The sequence below is a fragment of the Alosa pseudoharengus genome, unplaced genomic scaffold, assembly GCF_046254945.1.
Source record: "Alosa pseudoharengus isolate Yale_2024_CS ecotype anadromous, Long Island Sound unplaced genomic scaffold, YU_APseudo_1.1 YU_APseudo_1.1_scf_7, whole genome shotgun sequence".
Taxonomy (NCBI): Eukaryota; Metazoa; Chordata; class Actinopteri; order Clupeiformes; family Clupeidae; genus Alosa; species Alosa pseudoharengus.
In genome coordinates this window covers 24,040,716-24,057,346 of record NW_027468859.1, presented here as the reverse complement: position 1 = coordinate 24,057,346, position 16,631 = coordinate 24,040,716, and the positions used below count along the sequence as shown (strand labels likewise).

The following is a 16,631-nucleotide window of genomic DNA, read 5'->3' as shown; positions in this document are numbered from 1 at the left end:
GTGTCTTGGTGTCCAACTCTCGCTCCTTCTCCTGCACAGAGAGAACAACATCAGGTCAGTGTGTGTGTGTGTGTGTGTGTGTGTGTGTGTGTGTCTCCTCCACCTTGAGTTTGAGCGTGAGTCTGTCCACCTCCTCCTGTAGGGAGCGCAGCTCCTCCTGCGCCTCATGCGTTCTCCTCCTCTCCCCCGCCAGCTGCCTCTGGAAGCTCCCGCTGCTCAGCTCCATGTTGCGCTCCAGCTCCTGGGGTCAGGGGTCAAAGGTCACAAGGTCAAGGTCACATACAAAGTCATTTGAGCTGGTCCTGTCCAGTGGTAGCTGACCAAACAGAGCAGGTAAGTGACCATGTTCAAAGGTAAATAGCATCAGATCAATATCTCTTCTGTGGCATTTTTTTCTGGGAATATATTCAATTGAGATTGGTTGATATTGAAAGAGTTGTGAAACAGAATCATCGTTGTATATAGGTACATGCTGTATATTTATCATGTTCATTACTCATTTATATCTATTGTCTATAAATTCTGTAGATTTAGATTTAGGATTGATTAGAAGACTTTCTGTGCCCCACTGCTTACTCCCAGGAGTGACCCTTTGCCTTGCAGGAAGCGATTACATCAACGTTTTTTGGTATATCCAGTTTTTAATATTTTTTTCCCGAATTGTTTACAACTTAGTGTTAACTAATAATTGTTGCAAACTGGACTACGGACAAAATATTAGTGCATTCCTGGATCTACATCCTTATGCATGCTTCCTGCCAGGACTTTTACGGGCTTTTCCCAAATCACGGAAGAAACGTCGACGCAGCGGTATAGTAGCAGATAATCAGGCAAGTCTTATTTAAATAAACTCCTGGTGCACTTACAAACTTTCTAATGCCTCGTTATTGGACTAAAGGTCATAGTTGTACTACTGCAGAAGTTTCGTACCATTCAGGGCATTATTAGTGGGGTAATTTACGAGATAAAAGTTGGTTCCATCACGACTGCAGAACGTCATTAGTTTCTGACAGCGCTACTCGACCAGGGTTCAACCAAGGAAAAAAAGGTTCTGGGAGGGTGTTTGGCTCGGGGTCATGGTGCAAAGGACCCTAGGGTGAAATTACTCCGAACCATCGCTTTAAGCACAATTTAGTACAACCAGGAAAATCATTGTGTGGTGGTCAGTGATATTGATATTGTGGTGGGCCGCCACAAATAAGTCGATGTATAGGGAAACACTGGAATACACAGACACAAGAATACAGCCTGTTTCCTGACCATCATCCTGACTGAGTCTCCAGGGGTCCGTTGCACAAAAGCAGAATTAAGACATCCGGGATAAGTTACTGAGCTGCGCTCAATGAATCCAAAACAAGAGCGTACAGGCTTAATTGGTTGCACAAAGACCAAGCCAGGATGAGCAGACACGGATTCATCAAGCCAGGTGAAACCTATCCTGGATAAGTGCGCGCTCACGGCTCCCTCAAATAGACCCCGCCACCGATCACAGATTCACTGATTCACCATGGCAACTAGCGGCTTCATTGCTTCTTCTACGGTGTGAAGTAGGTAGCGATAGCCTTTTCACAACAGCAACAAACAGCAACACCTCTGTTAAGGAGAATATTGCAACTAGTTCCGCGACCACCACGTGCGAAATGATTAGGCACTCCCGTGATGTCACATTGTCGCATGACAGGTCGGGAATGGCGAGTATGTAAAAGTTAATTAATGATCACAAACGTTTAAATAATGACAATGGGTTTAGGTATATGTGATAACAATGTGTAGTGGGCAGTGGAATAATTATTGGTTTCCGTTTGTGGTGACTGCTGACTGAGATAAGGGATGAGATTAAATAGATCCTGGAACTTAGCCTGGTCTGGAGCAGGCTAGCTCCAAAGAATAAATCGCCATGGTAACTTATACCATAACATATCCTGCTGCCCCCTATCCCGCTTTTGTGCAACTGGATCATGGATAAATTGAACCAGGATAACCAAGATATCCCGGCTTAATCCCTTATCCTAGTTTTGTGCAATAGGCCCCAGGTATCTGTGGTACTAGGAAAATTACCATCAACATGCCAATCAAAACCACATAATGATCTGGCACAAACGTATCGACGTGGAAAGGAAATGCTAATCACAACAGTATGCATCAAATCAATATTCTTTTGCATTTTTGTGTAGGAATAAAACAGTCACAGTAACAAGATTTTAATGTGTAAATCCATCCATGACGACACAATCGAATATACCGACCCTATAAAAGCCCTATAAAAGTTACACATGAACTACAACAAACATACACACACACGCACACAGATACACAGACACACAGACACACAGACACACACACAGACAGACACAGACACAGACACAGACACAGACACACACAAACACACACTTGTTTTACCAGACAACCCATAATCTCAGTAGGACACAGACCTGTCCCTACACAACTGTTTCTGATCTCATATTGCTGGCTCCAAACAAGATGCCATTTGAAGCTGCCTCTCTCCAGTTAGGCCTCACCAAAGATCCTTGATTAAAGCTCCGCTCCAACCCACTCTGGCCTCACCACAGAAGAATGACTATGAGGTCACTTCCTCAATAAGTCACACATGGTAGCACCATGGCAACACACCGTCCACACCATGGAAGAAGAGGGAAAGGCGTGTCAAACTTCAAGACAAACCCTTCCCAGTCCCTTTCACACAGAATGACCACAGAGGAAAATGAAAGACCACAGATGTACAAGAGACACACACAGACACAAACACTGCTGACCACAGACGAAAAGCCTACAGTACGCCCGGGCATCCTCCCCTGCGGCCTCCTTCGTAACAGTCAAGTTCAGTCTGGCTGTCAACTCGCCGGCACAGCAGAGGAGACGAGAAGAGCAGAGAGGTGTGCAGTGTGTGTTTTTCCTGTTGTCTAATGGCCGCGTTTGGAAACCACAGAGGAAGACAAAGACCCCTAGGAAGATTATTTAGCTCAGCAGCTGGCTCACGCGACCTCCCAAAAGAACAGCCCCCTGGGGTGTCACCAAGGGTGATGAGACCCCCCCCCCCCCAACCCATTCTCTGAGGAGGAGTGAGTTAAAGTGGCTACATTTTAGTAGTTGAGTTTAGAGTTTTTTTGGGGGGGGAAATGTATGCACTAACCATGTCATTAGAATTAAGATGTTTACATACTAACTATGGCACTCAAGGTCACTCAAGGCCTATTGCACAAAAGCAGAATTAAGACATCCGGGATAAGTTACTGAGCTGCGCTCAATGAATCCAAAACAAGAGGGTACAGGCTTAATTGGTTGCACAAAGACCAAGCCAGGATGAGCAGACACGGATTCATCAAGCCAGGTGAAACCTATCCTGGATAAGTGCGCGCTCACGGCTCCCTCAAATAGACCCCGCCACCGATCACAGATTCACTGATTCACCATGGCAACTAGCGGCTTCATTGCTTCTTCTATGGTGTGAAGTAGGTAGCATAGCCTTTTCACAACAGCAACAAACAGCAACACCTCTGTTTAGGAGAATACTGCAGCTAGTGCCGCGACCACCACGCGCGAAATGGTTAGGCACTCCTGTGACGTCACATTGTCGCATGACAGGTCGGGAATGGTGAGTATGTAAGAGTTAATTAATGATCACAAACGTTTAAATAATGACAGTGGGTCTAGGTATATGTGTTACATAGTGGGCAGTGGAATAACTATTGGTTTCCGTTTGTGGTGACTGCTGACTGAGATAATGGATGAGATTAAATAGATCCTGGAACTTAGCCTGGTCTGGAGCAGGCTAGCTCCACAGAATAAATCGCCTTGGTAACTTATACCATAACATATCCTGCTGCCCCCTATCCCGCTTTTGTGCAACTGGATCACGGATAAATTGAGCCAGGATAACCAAGATATCCCGGCTTAATCCCTTATCCTAGTTTTGTGCAATAGGCCCCTGGGAAACAGTAACTTTATAATTCACAATATTTTTTGTTGTGGTGTTTTTGTTTATTTCAATGATTATTTCAAATGTTATCTATGCAGTTATTTACAAATTGAGAAAGAAATCTAATGCAATGACACAAAAAGAGAAAGTTCTGAAATGCGTCGGCATCATGTATGACATATAATGTGTGAAAGTTCTGAAAAGCGGCATGTATGACATATAATGTGTGCCATGCCCTCAGAATCACATGCTCTCACTCTAAGAAAACAAATTACGTATGTCACTACATACTTCACCTTTAACTTACACTATCTGAAGAGTGTACTCCCCCTCTGTAAGTGAACACTCATTGTTGGCATAAATTTAAGGAGCAATTTACTGTCATTTTTGTGTTTACATTTGAGACGTAATGTTCTATTCATGAGAGAATGGTGACTAGGTCGTCTCCGCTGTTGTTCTCCTCAGAGATCTGCTGAATGATCATACACAACTAATGTCTAGAGAGAAGCAACCAAGCAATGATGCACTCCCTAATACACAACTACAGGCAGGGAGAAGTACAGCCACCAAGCAAGGATGCACTCCCTAATACACAACTACAGGCAGGGAGAAGAGCCATGATGCACTCCCTAATACACAACTACAGGCAGGGAGAAGAGCCATGATGCACTCCCTAATACACAACTACAGGCAGGGAGAAGAGCCATGATGCACTCCCTAATACACAACTACAGGCAGGGCGAAGCGTACAGCAACCAAGCCATGATGCACTCCCAAACTAGGCAGTCGCCTAGGGCACCACTTGCAGGGAGACACCATTTGGGCACCCTTCAAAAGTCTGTGTAATTGGTAGTGCTGTCAAAATGAAGGCATAAACTCACGGTAGGTAGAGAGGAGCCCGCTAAAATAGAACTCCGGCTCACTCCGGATTTTTCTCCTAGATCTCTGGCCAACGGGCCAACTGGAATTCAACTGGCCTGGGATTAACTGTTTCTTTTAGTGCAGAAGAAGTGTGGCTCTCAAGCTAGCTGACTACAAGCTAATTGCTGGAAATCTGTGTGCTAGTTGCTGTTGGCTGGTTTGATCTGGCCTAGGGCACCAGAATGATTAGAAATGCCACTGACTACGGGCCAAAACACTGCATCTCCAGCCACAACTCAGATCAGACAGAGAGACTCAGCATCTAAACCCTGATGATCAGTACAGATGCACACTTGCAATACAGACACCTACAGTATCTCCTGTGCCATCTAGTGGCCGACCGTCCACTCTCTCTCTAACATGTTCATTCTTTCTCACACACTCCACCTCTCTCACACATACATACACTCTTGCTCTCATACACGTCTCTCTCACACACACACACACTCCATCTCTCTAACATACAGTAGATCTTAGTTTCTATGTGTGCGAGAGATGGAGTTTCTCATACAGACACAGTCTCAGTCTATCTGTCTTTCTCTCTCTCTCTCTCTTTCTCTCTCTCTCACACACACACACACACACTTGGGGCTGTATTTTGGGCCACCAGCGCATGGCGTAATACTCGTTATTCACCCGCGGAAAGTTGAATTCGTTATTTTGCACGTTTATTTTTTAAGCATTGCGCCCAGGGGTGTGGCAATTAACAACCTAGGGAGGGACCTAGCGCATTGTCTAAAAATCGCTATCATACACCACCTAAACCTGGTCAGAAGTCAATGGCGAGTTGTTCTTATGCTATTTTAAGAGCGCATGTCAACAGTCATATTGGCAGGTGCACGCACCATCCTTCTATCATTCATGAACGCACACCAGCACACGTCCATGCAAAGCATCACAAATTGCACGATTACAATGGGAAACATAATTAGAATAAAGATATTACGAAATACTGTACATCTCATGATGAGTAGTTATTCACCATCATTTGCAAATTGGTAATGACGGTTAAAAGTGATTAGGGGAGAGGCGAGAGACACGTATGGAGCACAGCTGAAGACTGTCACGAGATATAAGCAACTCCTCTGCAGGATAAATGTTGTTTTATTCAGTCATTTGAGCAACATTAGGGTAAGCGTTGCTTTTTCCAGCCTATGTTTTCGATGGTAACCCATTGTCAGTCAATAGTGAAAGTAACTGCATATAACTGTCTTGTCGTTGACTGACTCCTTGGTGAAGTTAGTTTCAAATAATAGACGAGTGCAAATGCGTGAAGGCTATGCTAGGTTTTAGTAAAGCATGGTTTAAGAATGACTATTCCATACGGTTTCGCAAGCAGCCTCCTTCAAATGCGCCGTTGAATGCCAAAATACCGATGCATTTATTTGACATATCGCGCATTGCGCCGTTAAAGGGAATGACAGATGTCATTCTCATTGGTTTAAAATGATGTTACGCCCCAAACACACCCATATGACTGATTAAAAGACCTAGGAACACCTTGTTACGCCATGCGCTCCACTTTTGAGAACGAAACCCCTCCCAATGTGAACTGGACATCCTACTAAATTTGAATAGACTTTTGACGAGTGACGATGCACTTTAGAATGTCATGATAGGGCCCTAGATCTCTTTAGCATACTCTCTCTTTCTACCCTAGACTCTTTATACTCTCTACCCTAGGTGGCAGGTCTTTCAGTGCCATGGCCCCTAAGCTCTGGAATTCCCTCCCTCAATCCCTCCGTGACTGTCCATCCTTTCCTCTCTTCAAAGCTCACCTCAAGACCTTTCTGTTTCAGGAACACTTTTCACCTTCCGCCACCGCTTGACTCATTGCAAATGCCCTTTTTTTTTTTTACTGTCGGTTTGTTTTTGTGTTGTTTTGCTTTGTTTGTGCTGACTTTGTAAAGTGACTTTGAGTCTGAGAAAGGCGCTATATAAATAAAACGTATTATTATTATTATTATTTCTCTCTGTTTTGTTTTGATTGTGGCCACACTTATACCTTTACTTAATATAGTTATATAGAGCACCTTACCTTACAGAGCACCTTACCTTACTATGCACAGAGAATCACAGGCTTAGTCCCTGCCTCAGTCATTGCAAGCGTCTCATGCTTAATCACCCACTATGTCAGGGGTGTCAAACATAAGGCCCGGGGGCCAGATCAGGCCCGCCAGCAGGTTTCATACGGCCCCCCAGATGTTTTAGGTAGGAAGGGAAAATTAGAAAAAAAGATATTCACATCTAGTTATCTTTAACAATGAGCAATATCTCTTTGATATAGTAAATTGATTAAATTGATTAAACCTAGCACCTAATATGAGTTTGACACCCCTGCACTATGTGGTTACTGTTTTAGACTGTTTAGGTTTAGTGTTATTTAGTATAATTTGTATTTTAGCATATTCTTTATCTTCTACTGCCCTTATGGCTTAGTTGTGTTTTTTTTATATTATATACTTTTAATTACTTTTTCTGCTTTAGTGAATGTTGTGTGTGATGACTGTATGCTACTGAGACCTTGAATTTCCCCTTGGGGATCAATAAAGTATCTATCTATCTATCTATCACACACACACACCAGAGTTTCCGCTAGACAAAAATGGTGCGGGTCAAAGTGACCGGCAGAGGTTTCGTTTTCCGGACATTTTGATGATATGCCGGTCAAATATCCTATTATCGCTTCTTAATTAGTCAAATTGAGGAAAACTGGAGACAGGCTATGTAGCTTAAATAATGACATAATCAGGTTGTATAGAATGCAACATGTTCATTAGCCTAACTTAAACATGCCTAACAAGATCTAGCCAGTATATTTTCATGGACAGCAAGAGTCCACTTTGTTCGTTGTTTTAAAAAGGCTACGTTGTTTGTTGCTGCTACCCACGTTATCTCCATTGGTGACTGTTTACTTACACAGATGTGCACACACAAGAATGAGTGCTCACACCACTACCCCCTAATGCTATGCCTCTTTATTTGATAACAATAAATTAAGAAATGTTTCCTATTCTGGGAAATGTTTAGTTTCTTTTTCTTTCGGCCGCGGTTCAATGATACCGTTTAATTGTGCCAGAAATTATCCGCGGACCAGCGACGAGGAGGCCCTAACCCTGCAGATCATAGACAGAGAACGCATAGGCCTACTGTATGCTTTGGGTAAAGAACCCTTTGCATGTCCAGTGTACAAGGAGAATGACAGTGTCTTGGAGCGGCCGCACCCCCCGCAACTCCCAATGTCACTGATTCCGACAGATACGCCCGACATTTCTGCTTTTTATCTGGTGGTGGTGGAGTTGACCGGACATCTGAGGCTTCAGACGTTACCAATTTATCATCATCCATCGCGTCTGGCCTCTGAAACTTTTAAGGCTAGTCTGCCTGGGCCTGGCCATGTTTGAACCGCCTCACTCATTTGTTTGTTGTTTAACATGCATTTAAGCGTGCTCTTCCTATTTGAAATGCAGCATAGGCTATGCGTGTTGTTTAATAGCTTACTTTTCAAACGGTAGAGCCTGTTCATTTAAAAACATAGCCAGAGGACATATAATATAGGCTTACATATTAGGCTAAGGCTTATTCTCAAATTCAGATTGCGTTAGGGGACGGGATTATTAGCCAATTTCAATCGGACAATTTGACCGGAGAGATTTAATTTTGTTGGACATTTCATTTTTTTTCCGGCCAATGTCCGGTAATTACCGGACAACGGAAACTCTGACACACACACAGCTGCACCACACACGTCCCTGCACCTTTCTCACACACACACACACAGCTGCACCACACACACACACACGTCTCCGCACCTTGACTTTGCGCTCGCTCTCCTGTGCCCTCTGGTGGCTGGCCTCCAGCCTGCGGGTCAGCTCCTCCCTCTCTCCAAGCCTCTGGTCATCAGCGAGCCGCCGCAGCTTGTGGAGCTCGCGCTCGCTGCGCTGGAGTCGCTCATCCGCCTCGCGCTGACCCCGCTCGGCCGTGCGCAGACGCTCCTGGCTCCGCCGCAGACGCTCGCGCAGCGCCGCCGTCTCGTTGTTGTGCCGCGCCAGCAGCTGGGCGATCTCGCTCTCCGTGTCGCTATAGCGATTAAGAGCCTGCAGAGACACAGACGGACTGTCAGCGTTTATATTTATAATCATGTTAATATAATACTCTCTATTATAATACTCTCTGTGTGTTTTTATTTATAATCATGTGATGTTAATATAATACTCTGTACTATAATACCCTCCGTGACTATCAGTGTTTATATTTATAATCATGTTAATATAATACTCTCTAATATAATACTCTCTGTGTGTTTTTATTTATAATCATATGATGTTAATATAATACTCTCTACTATAATACCCTCCGTGTCTATCAGCGTTTATATTTATAATCGTATGATGTTAATATAATACTCTCTAATATAATACTCTCTGTGTGTTTATAGTTATAATCATATGATGTTAATATACTCTCTAATATAATACACTCTGTGTCTATCAGCGTTTATATTTATAATCACATGATGCTAATACTCTCTTTATAATCATATGATGTTAATATAATACTCTCTAATATAATACTCTTCGTGCCACTGTAGTAAATCAGAGCATAGACAAGCACAGACGGACTATCAAAGTTTATATTTACATTTAGCATACACAACATGCTATATAATACTCGCTGAGTCGCTGTAGCCTACACAACAAGCTATATAATACTCGCTGAGTCGCTGTAGCCTACACAACATGCTATATAATACTCGCTGAGTCGCTGTAGCCTACACAACAAGCTATATAATACTCGCTGAGTCGCTGTAGCCTACACAACATGCTATATAATACTCGCTGAGTCGCTGTAGCCTACACAACATGCTATATAATACTCGCTGAGTCGCTGTAGCCTACACAACATGCTATATAATACTCGCTGAGGCCCATATATTCATATTATAGAATGTGATGATATGATGTTATATAACACCCCTCTGTGTCACTGTAATGGTTCAAGACCACAGATGAACACATTTATCTCTCTGTCAGACACACACACACCAACTCACACACAGACACACACACACACACACACACACACACACACACACACACACACACACACACACACACACACACACCTTCTCATGGCGCAGCTGCAGCTGCCGGAGCAGTCGGTTCTCGGTGCGCAGCTGGTCGGTCTGCAGCTGCAGCTCGGCGAAGGCGTTCTTCAGCTCGTGGATCTTGAGCAGCCGCGCCGACAGCAGCCGCTTGGTGACCAGGTCCAGGTCGCGCGCAGGAGGCTCCTTGGTCAGGCTGGAGGTGCGCTGGCCCCCAGCACCAGCCCCCTGGGCACCGAGGCTGGCGCCACCCCAGCGGTGAGGGGCGTGCTGCATGCCCGGGCGCAGCAGGCGAGAGCCGCCCTTACGATGACCTGCAGGAGCCGGGAGTGAGAGATGCTGATAGACACACACACACACACATTTTACTTCTTTATTAGTGTCCACAACACACACACACACACACACACACACACACACACACACACACACACACGTCATGTACATACACACACACACATGCACAGGCACACACACACACACACACACACACACGTCATGTACATACACACACACATGCACAGGCACACACACGCACACACACACATGCACATACATACACAGATGCAGACCTTTGAGATGTGGAAGGCGAGAGACGCCCTTAGGCTGACCTGAAGGAACAAGGAGGGAGAGATGGTGAAGACGTGGCGGCTGAGACACACACACACTCACACGCACACGCAAACGCACACGCACACACAGACACAAACACACACAGACACACACAGACACACACACACACACACACACACACACACACACAGACAGACACACACACTTACACACACACACACACACAGACACACACACTTACACACACACACACACACACACACAGGTGCAAACCTTTAACATGGGGAGGGTGAGATGCTCCCCTACGGTAACCTGAGGGCGAGGAGGGGCGGAGGTCAGGAGGAGAGATGATGATTGGGACACACACACTCTCACACACTCTCACATACACTCTCTCTCACACACACACACACACACACACTCTTTCACACATACACACACACGCACCCACACACACACACACTCTCTCTCTCTCACACACACACTCTTCCACACATACACACACACACACAAACACTCTCTCTCACACACACACACACACAAACACTCTCTCTCACACACACACACACACTCTCTCTCTCTCTCTCTCTCACACACACACACACACACACACACACACACACACACACACACACACACATAGGTAGGATGAGTGTGATGGAAGCAATGAAAACATGCACAAATACATGAGGTTAATGTAAGCACACACACACACACATACAAACACAAGCATACACACACAGTCATACACACACACATACATTCATATTACACACAAACACACATTCATACACACACACACATATGCACACATATACACACACAAACACACACATGCTGCAAACCTGTGCGATGTGAAGGGTGGGAAACCCCCTTGACCCCACCTGAGGATGAGGATTGATGGAGATCACCAGCAGATACATGATGTACACACGAATATAGCCCCACCCCCAAACACACAGACATGAATATACCCACACACAACCACCCCCCCCCCCCACTCACACACACACAATTGAAGCCAACCAAGCTGGCAAATGAAGTGACTGACACACACACACACACACACACACACACACAGGAACAGCATTACATGGCATTGCTGAACACACACAATCTAGCCAGAAATGTAAAAGCAAAGGAAAAAGTGACAAGAACATCTGATATGCTAAGGTTCCAAGCCCTGCACTGGAGAGGAACAACAGTGTTCTAAGCCCTGCACTGGAGAAGAACAACAGTGTTCTAAGCACTGCAGTGTTTCCCACAGAATTGGATTCAATTTGTGGCGGTAGCTGACTTTGACAACGGGGGGGACGGGGGGGGGGGTTAAGATCGTCTTGGTAGTGTATAGGTCTAATTGAGTGCCTGTCACTTTAAGACGTTTGAGAGAACCCTTGCAATTGTAACACAGTTGAAAGGCTCTGATGTGTGGATGCAATTCATAACGTTTTCTACATAGTTAAAATAAAGGTTCGTACTTCTCCTTGGGACAAGCACTTTTGAATTTTGGAAAACACTTTTCCATTTACATCGGGATTTTGCAAACATTCAGTGTCAGAGTCAATAAAATGAGCCCTTCAACGAAATTGACAAGCAGCTGTAAGTAGGCTAAGCATGCTAAATTCGACATCCAAACAGTATTCTAACGTTAGCTTTGAGATACTGCTTGATTTCATAACTTAACTTACAGTAGTTTAGTCTCTTCAATGTAGCCTACTATGTTGTGATAAGACCTTAGCAGAGTTCACTTCAATGCAGCAGTTTTGAACAAATTTGCGCAGCATGGTCACGATGCTAAGCGGATATAATAGCAATTTAGCCAGACGTCTTCTATGCAATGCTTCTATGTGGCAACAACAATCCTTCAACAATCGTGAATATTTTGTTAAATGCACATACAGAGGAGGGGCAGCGGGCTACGAGAGAGAGCGGGGCGGGGCAAGGAAAGGTTGCATGCGTAAAAAGCGCAGCTCAATGCCAATGCAAGGATTTGACCTTATATTTAATTTAAATTAAATTAAATTAAATTAAACATAGAATATTCATCTGTGGCGGCCGATTTTTATTTTGTGGCGCCCCGCCACAGATTAGTCAATCTATGGGAAACACTGCACTGCACTGGAAAGGAACAACAGCGTTCCAAGGCCTTAGACTGAAGAGAAGCTACAGTGTTATAAGTTCACTAAAGACTGCACTGAAGAGAAACAACAGGGTTCTGTGCCCTACACTAAAGAGGAACCACAGTGTTCTGAGCCCTCCACTGAAGAGAAACAATAGGGTTCCGTGCCCTACACTGAGGAGGAACTGCAGTGTTCCGAGCAGGAACACACACAAGCACTGAGACAGGAGTCACTCTGGAATTCACAGACTAGGAAGAAGCACACACACACATGAGTACACACTTAAAATGGATCCTTCATTTCACAGTGATAAGCGCAAGTGTGTGTGTGTGTGTGTTTGTGTGTGTGTGTGTGTGTGTGTTGGATCTTGTTCCCCTTCTTTGCAAATTTGGATCCAAATAAAAGCATTTAACTGTGTGTGTGTGCGTGTGTGCGTGTGTGTGTTTTGTTATTCTGTAAGAGAGGATGCAATGCAACTAAGAGAGAATGTGGGTCAGACTATTAATAGAGAGAACAGCATGCTCTTAAACACACTGTTGTTAATGGCAAACAGAGAGAGAGAGAGAGAGAGAGAGAGAGAGAGAGAGAGAGAGAGGGTTGAGTGAGAAAAGCTGGGTGATGTTTTTCTTGAGAACAGGAACTGACCCCACCACACAGCGGGGCATAAACACTACGTCCCGTTTGCAGTTTGAACACTCTGAGCAAGTTGTTCTTCACCACTTCACCACAGAGAGAAGCTTGTCCAACATCAACTGCCCAGGGAGACCTCAAAACTTCTTCAACTGGTTTGTGTTCTAATGTAGACGCAACAAAAGACACTGACTTATATGCATTTCTTATAAGAGGGACTGAAGGTCAACATGAGGTCAAGTTACTGTACATCTCAGGAGAAGGAAGACCTACTTACTAACTTCATTCCCTCGCTGTGTCTGAGGGATGGTAAAGTCCCAATCCCTTGTCCCCATTTTTAAAGAGCAACTTGCAGGTTGATTTCATCTTGTCTGAAAATGTCTTTTAAAAAATGTATATGTACGAATTATGTTTCACAAAACCTACGGACAGTAATTCAGAAGAAAGTCTTCCCATTTTAAGCAGGCTTCTAAATATGCCTCTCCCGCCCACAAACGTGTCATATTACGTAGGAGAATGTAAACGTCTTAAATTGGCACTTCAGCTCTGCTGTCATTGTGGGTGCAGTTCATCGATTTTTTGGAAAGTCATAATGGTTAATCATTTTTTTTGTGCTGGTTGCACTAATTCCAGCCTGTCAGGACATCATGTCCACTATTTTCCTAACAAGAAAAGCAAGGGTTAATTTTGTGCTTGAGTGTGTTTTGGGCAGGTAGCCTAAATAGAGGGGACTTCACTGCCTCATCGGTCACAAAACGTTTACACGACATTAATATTCTGAGTATTGACCGTATTCAGAATAACACAATATTGCCAATATGGTGTTTGTTTACATGAGTTGTTAGTAAAATGTTCCATTCATGTTCCCGCTTACATGTTCTAAACGTTCCTTCCGTGAATGTTGCCATTGTGTGCGTTCAGATACCTGTATTGTATTGTTACATTTCATTTTTACATATTTGCGTTGACACTGCCAGTGGTATTTCATTCTGCAAATGCCTTGTTAGAACGTGAGTGTCTAGCGGCTGCAATGATATTTCATTCTGTAAATGCCTTGCTAGAACGTGAGTGTCTACCGGCTGTGATATGAGCGCAAATGTGTGTAATTTAATTCAAATTAGGCTCGCGGTTATGTTATGCCTTGCTAGTTCACTAGTGTCGCGAAATATTGTGAATATTCCAATAGGCAATCTACATGGATGTTTGATCAACAGCAACGTCACAAGTATGATTGCTAGAGCAGATTTATTAAACGATATCAAGATAAAGTCAATAGACGCAGACACAGCGTTAGCCACCGTTACCACTGAGTCACTCATCAAAACTCTACCTCTCTCCCCTGCTCATCATTCCTTCCCCTGTTCTCTCCCTAGCCATCTCGCATAGGTGGCTCAGAATTATAGGGCTGTGGCCGTCACAAGCGTTTTCATTGTTTAAAGGTAAACTATGCAGTATTGGCAATTTCCTTACTGTTTTCTCGGTTTTTGCTTCTTTTTCGCTGGCTCTGTCATGACGAATGTCTGAGAAACTCCATCACTACCTTTTTCTAGCCGGTGCCTGGCGTGTATGTGTATTTGAATGCAGTAAAGCAATTCGTTACACTCGTTATACTTCCTGACACTGAGGCCGTCGGCCCGCCGGCCCACAGTTGCAAGGGTGTTTTTTCCGCTCACAGGCGCTAGGGGGAAGCGACACGGCCACCATTCAACCCGAAAAAAGTCATATAACCATTCCAATGACTCTGAAGCTATTAAATGAAGGTAAATTAAGCTAAAAAACTTGCATATTAAGCTAAAAAAACCTACATAGTGTGCCTTTAAAATCTCCTTTGAGTCTGTGTCAGGATCCATTACACCATTGAACTTGACCTGTTTGCCCTCTGTTACCTTACTTCCGGTTAGTGGTTTATAGATGAGGAAGTCATTTTCTTACAATTTTATCACAATAGCTTGTTTTTGGCATAGTTATAATTTTTTTTTCTTTCTGAGAATCTAAATGTAAATGTAAATCAGGTTTCTCGGCCAAGTATACTTCCGTATACAAGGAATTTGGTCTCTGCATTTATCCCATCCGTGAATTAGTGAACACACAGAGCACACAGTGAACACACAGTGAGGTGAAGCACACACTAACCCAGAGCAGTGAGCTGCCTTGCTACAGCGGCGCACGGGGAGCAGTGAGGGGTTAGGTACCTTGCTCAAGGGCACTTTAGCCTTTCTTACTGGTCGGGGATCGAACCGGCAACCCTCCGGTTACAAGCCCGAAGCCCTAACTAGTAGGCTACGACTGCTCCTAGTTCCTTCATCATTTATCTACACTATGCTTTGTAGGGGTTTCCAACCAGCAAGTTACTCTTTAAAAGGGATTTTATGAAGTCCTGAGTCACAAGTCTGAGTCAAGTCAAATTCAGCTCTAGCAGCTTTGCACGGCATTAGCAACAACAAAGTCAAACGTTTCGCTTTTTCAGGACCACCATCACTGATTCAAATGTGCCATTGAGTCTAACATGCTGCTGCACTGCAATTTATTCAGGATCACAACTACCGCTTTCAGTCTTATAAACTGCTGCACATCATCTTAATACCCAAAGTCGATGGTGGGTTATCCTGATCTCAACCTCTCTGACTCCTCAACTGTAGTCTGCAAACATTCCCACAACTCTGTATTAGGGACAAACAGCAACCATATCAATCAAATCCATTAACCATTCTATTCTGAAGAGATCATGCTGAGCTCAGCCAAGTCCTCTCATCATTTGCATCACTCTGACGCAGAGCATTTCCCTCTGGACTTGTGAAGGAGTCTGCTCTCTATAGCAAGCACAGAAGACTACAGTAACTAACGTCACCTGAAGACTACAGCCATACAGTGCGCTGGCTCGAACGTCACCTGAAGGCTACAGTCATTGGCTCTAACGTCACCTGAGAGCTTGGGAACCTGTATTATGTCCCTTATGCAATCATGGTGTTGTCACTAAATGCTGCTGAAGACAGATGCCCATGAAAATTGGATACTTAAGAGGAGTCAATGAGAGAACAAAAACAGGGTACAACACTGCCACCTACTGGGCAGTTTGGACCTTATCTACAGGTCTCTGGTCAGCTCCCCTGATGCTTGCCTGAAGCATAAACAAGTACATTTACAGAACCACACCATTCTCAGGCTACTATAGGAGGCTGCATGGGTTTGTTTATTTGTGTGTGTGCGTACGTGTGTGTGTGTGTGTGTGAGAGAGAGAGAGAGAGAGAGAGAGAGAGAGAGAGAGAGAAAGAATGTATGTATGTGAGTGACAGATGTATGTGTGAGAGTGTGTTGGACCCTGAGTCTGGCAAAGATGATGATGATG

General features: G+C 44.2%; 1 protein-coding gene across 6 annotated transcripts in view; it reads right to left on the bottom strand.

Moving 5' to 3' along the window:
- The window catches only part of lca5 (lebercilin LCA5), a 42,553-nt gene that overhangs the window by 22,195 nt on the left and 3,727 nt on the right, over window positions 1–16,631 (bottom strand). For 3 of the 6 annotated variants that reach the window (XM_076273255.1, XM_076273257.1, XM_076273256.1), the window contains exons 3-5: window positions 9,984–10,573; window positions 8,671–8,955; window positions 104–241 (exon numbers count right to left, since the gene is read on the bottom strand). In XM_076273255.1, the coding sequence (XP_076129370.1) occupies window positions 104–241; window positions 8,671–8,955; window positions 9,984–10,573 (1,013 nt within the window). Of the gene's footprint in view, window positions 1–103; window positions 242–8,670; window positions 8,956–9,983; window positions 10,574–10,808; window positions 11,310–16,631 lie in introns of those variants that run through there. The other 3 variants (XM_076273260.1, XM_076273258.1, XM_076273259.1) reach the window with 3 other exon arrangements.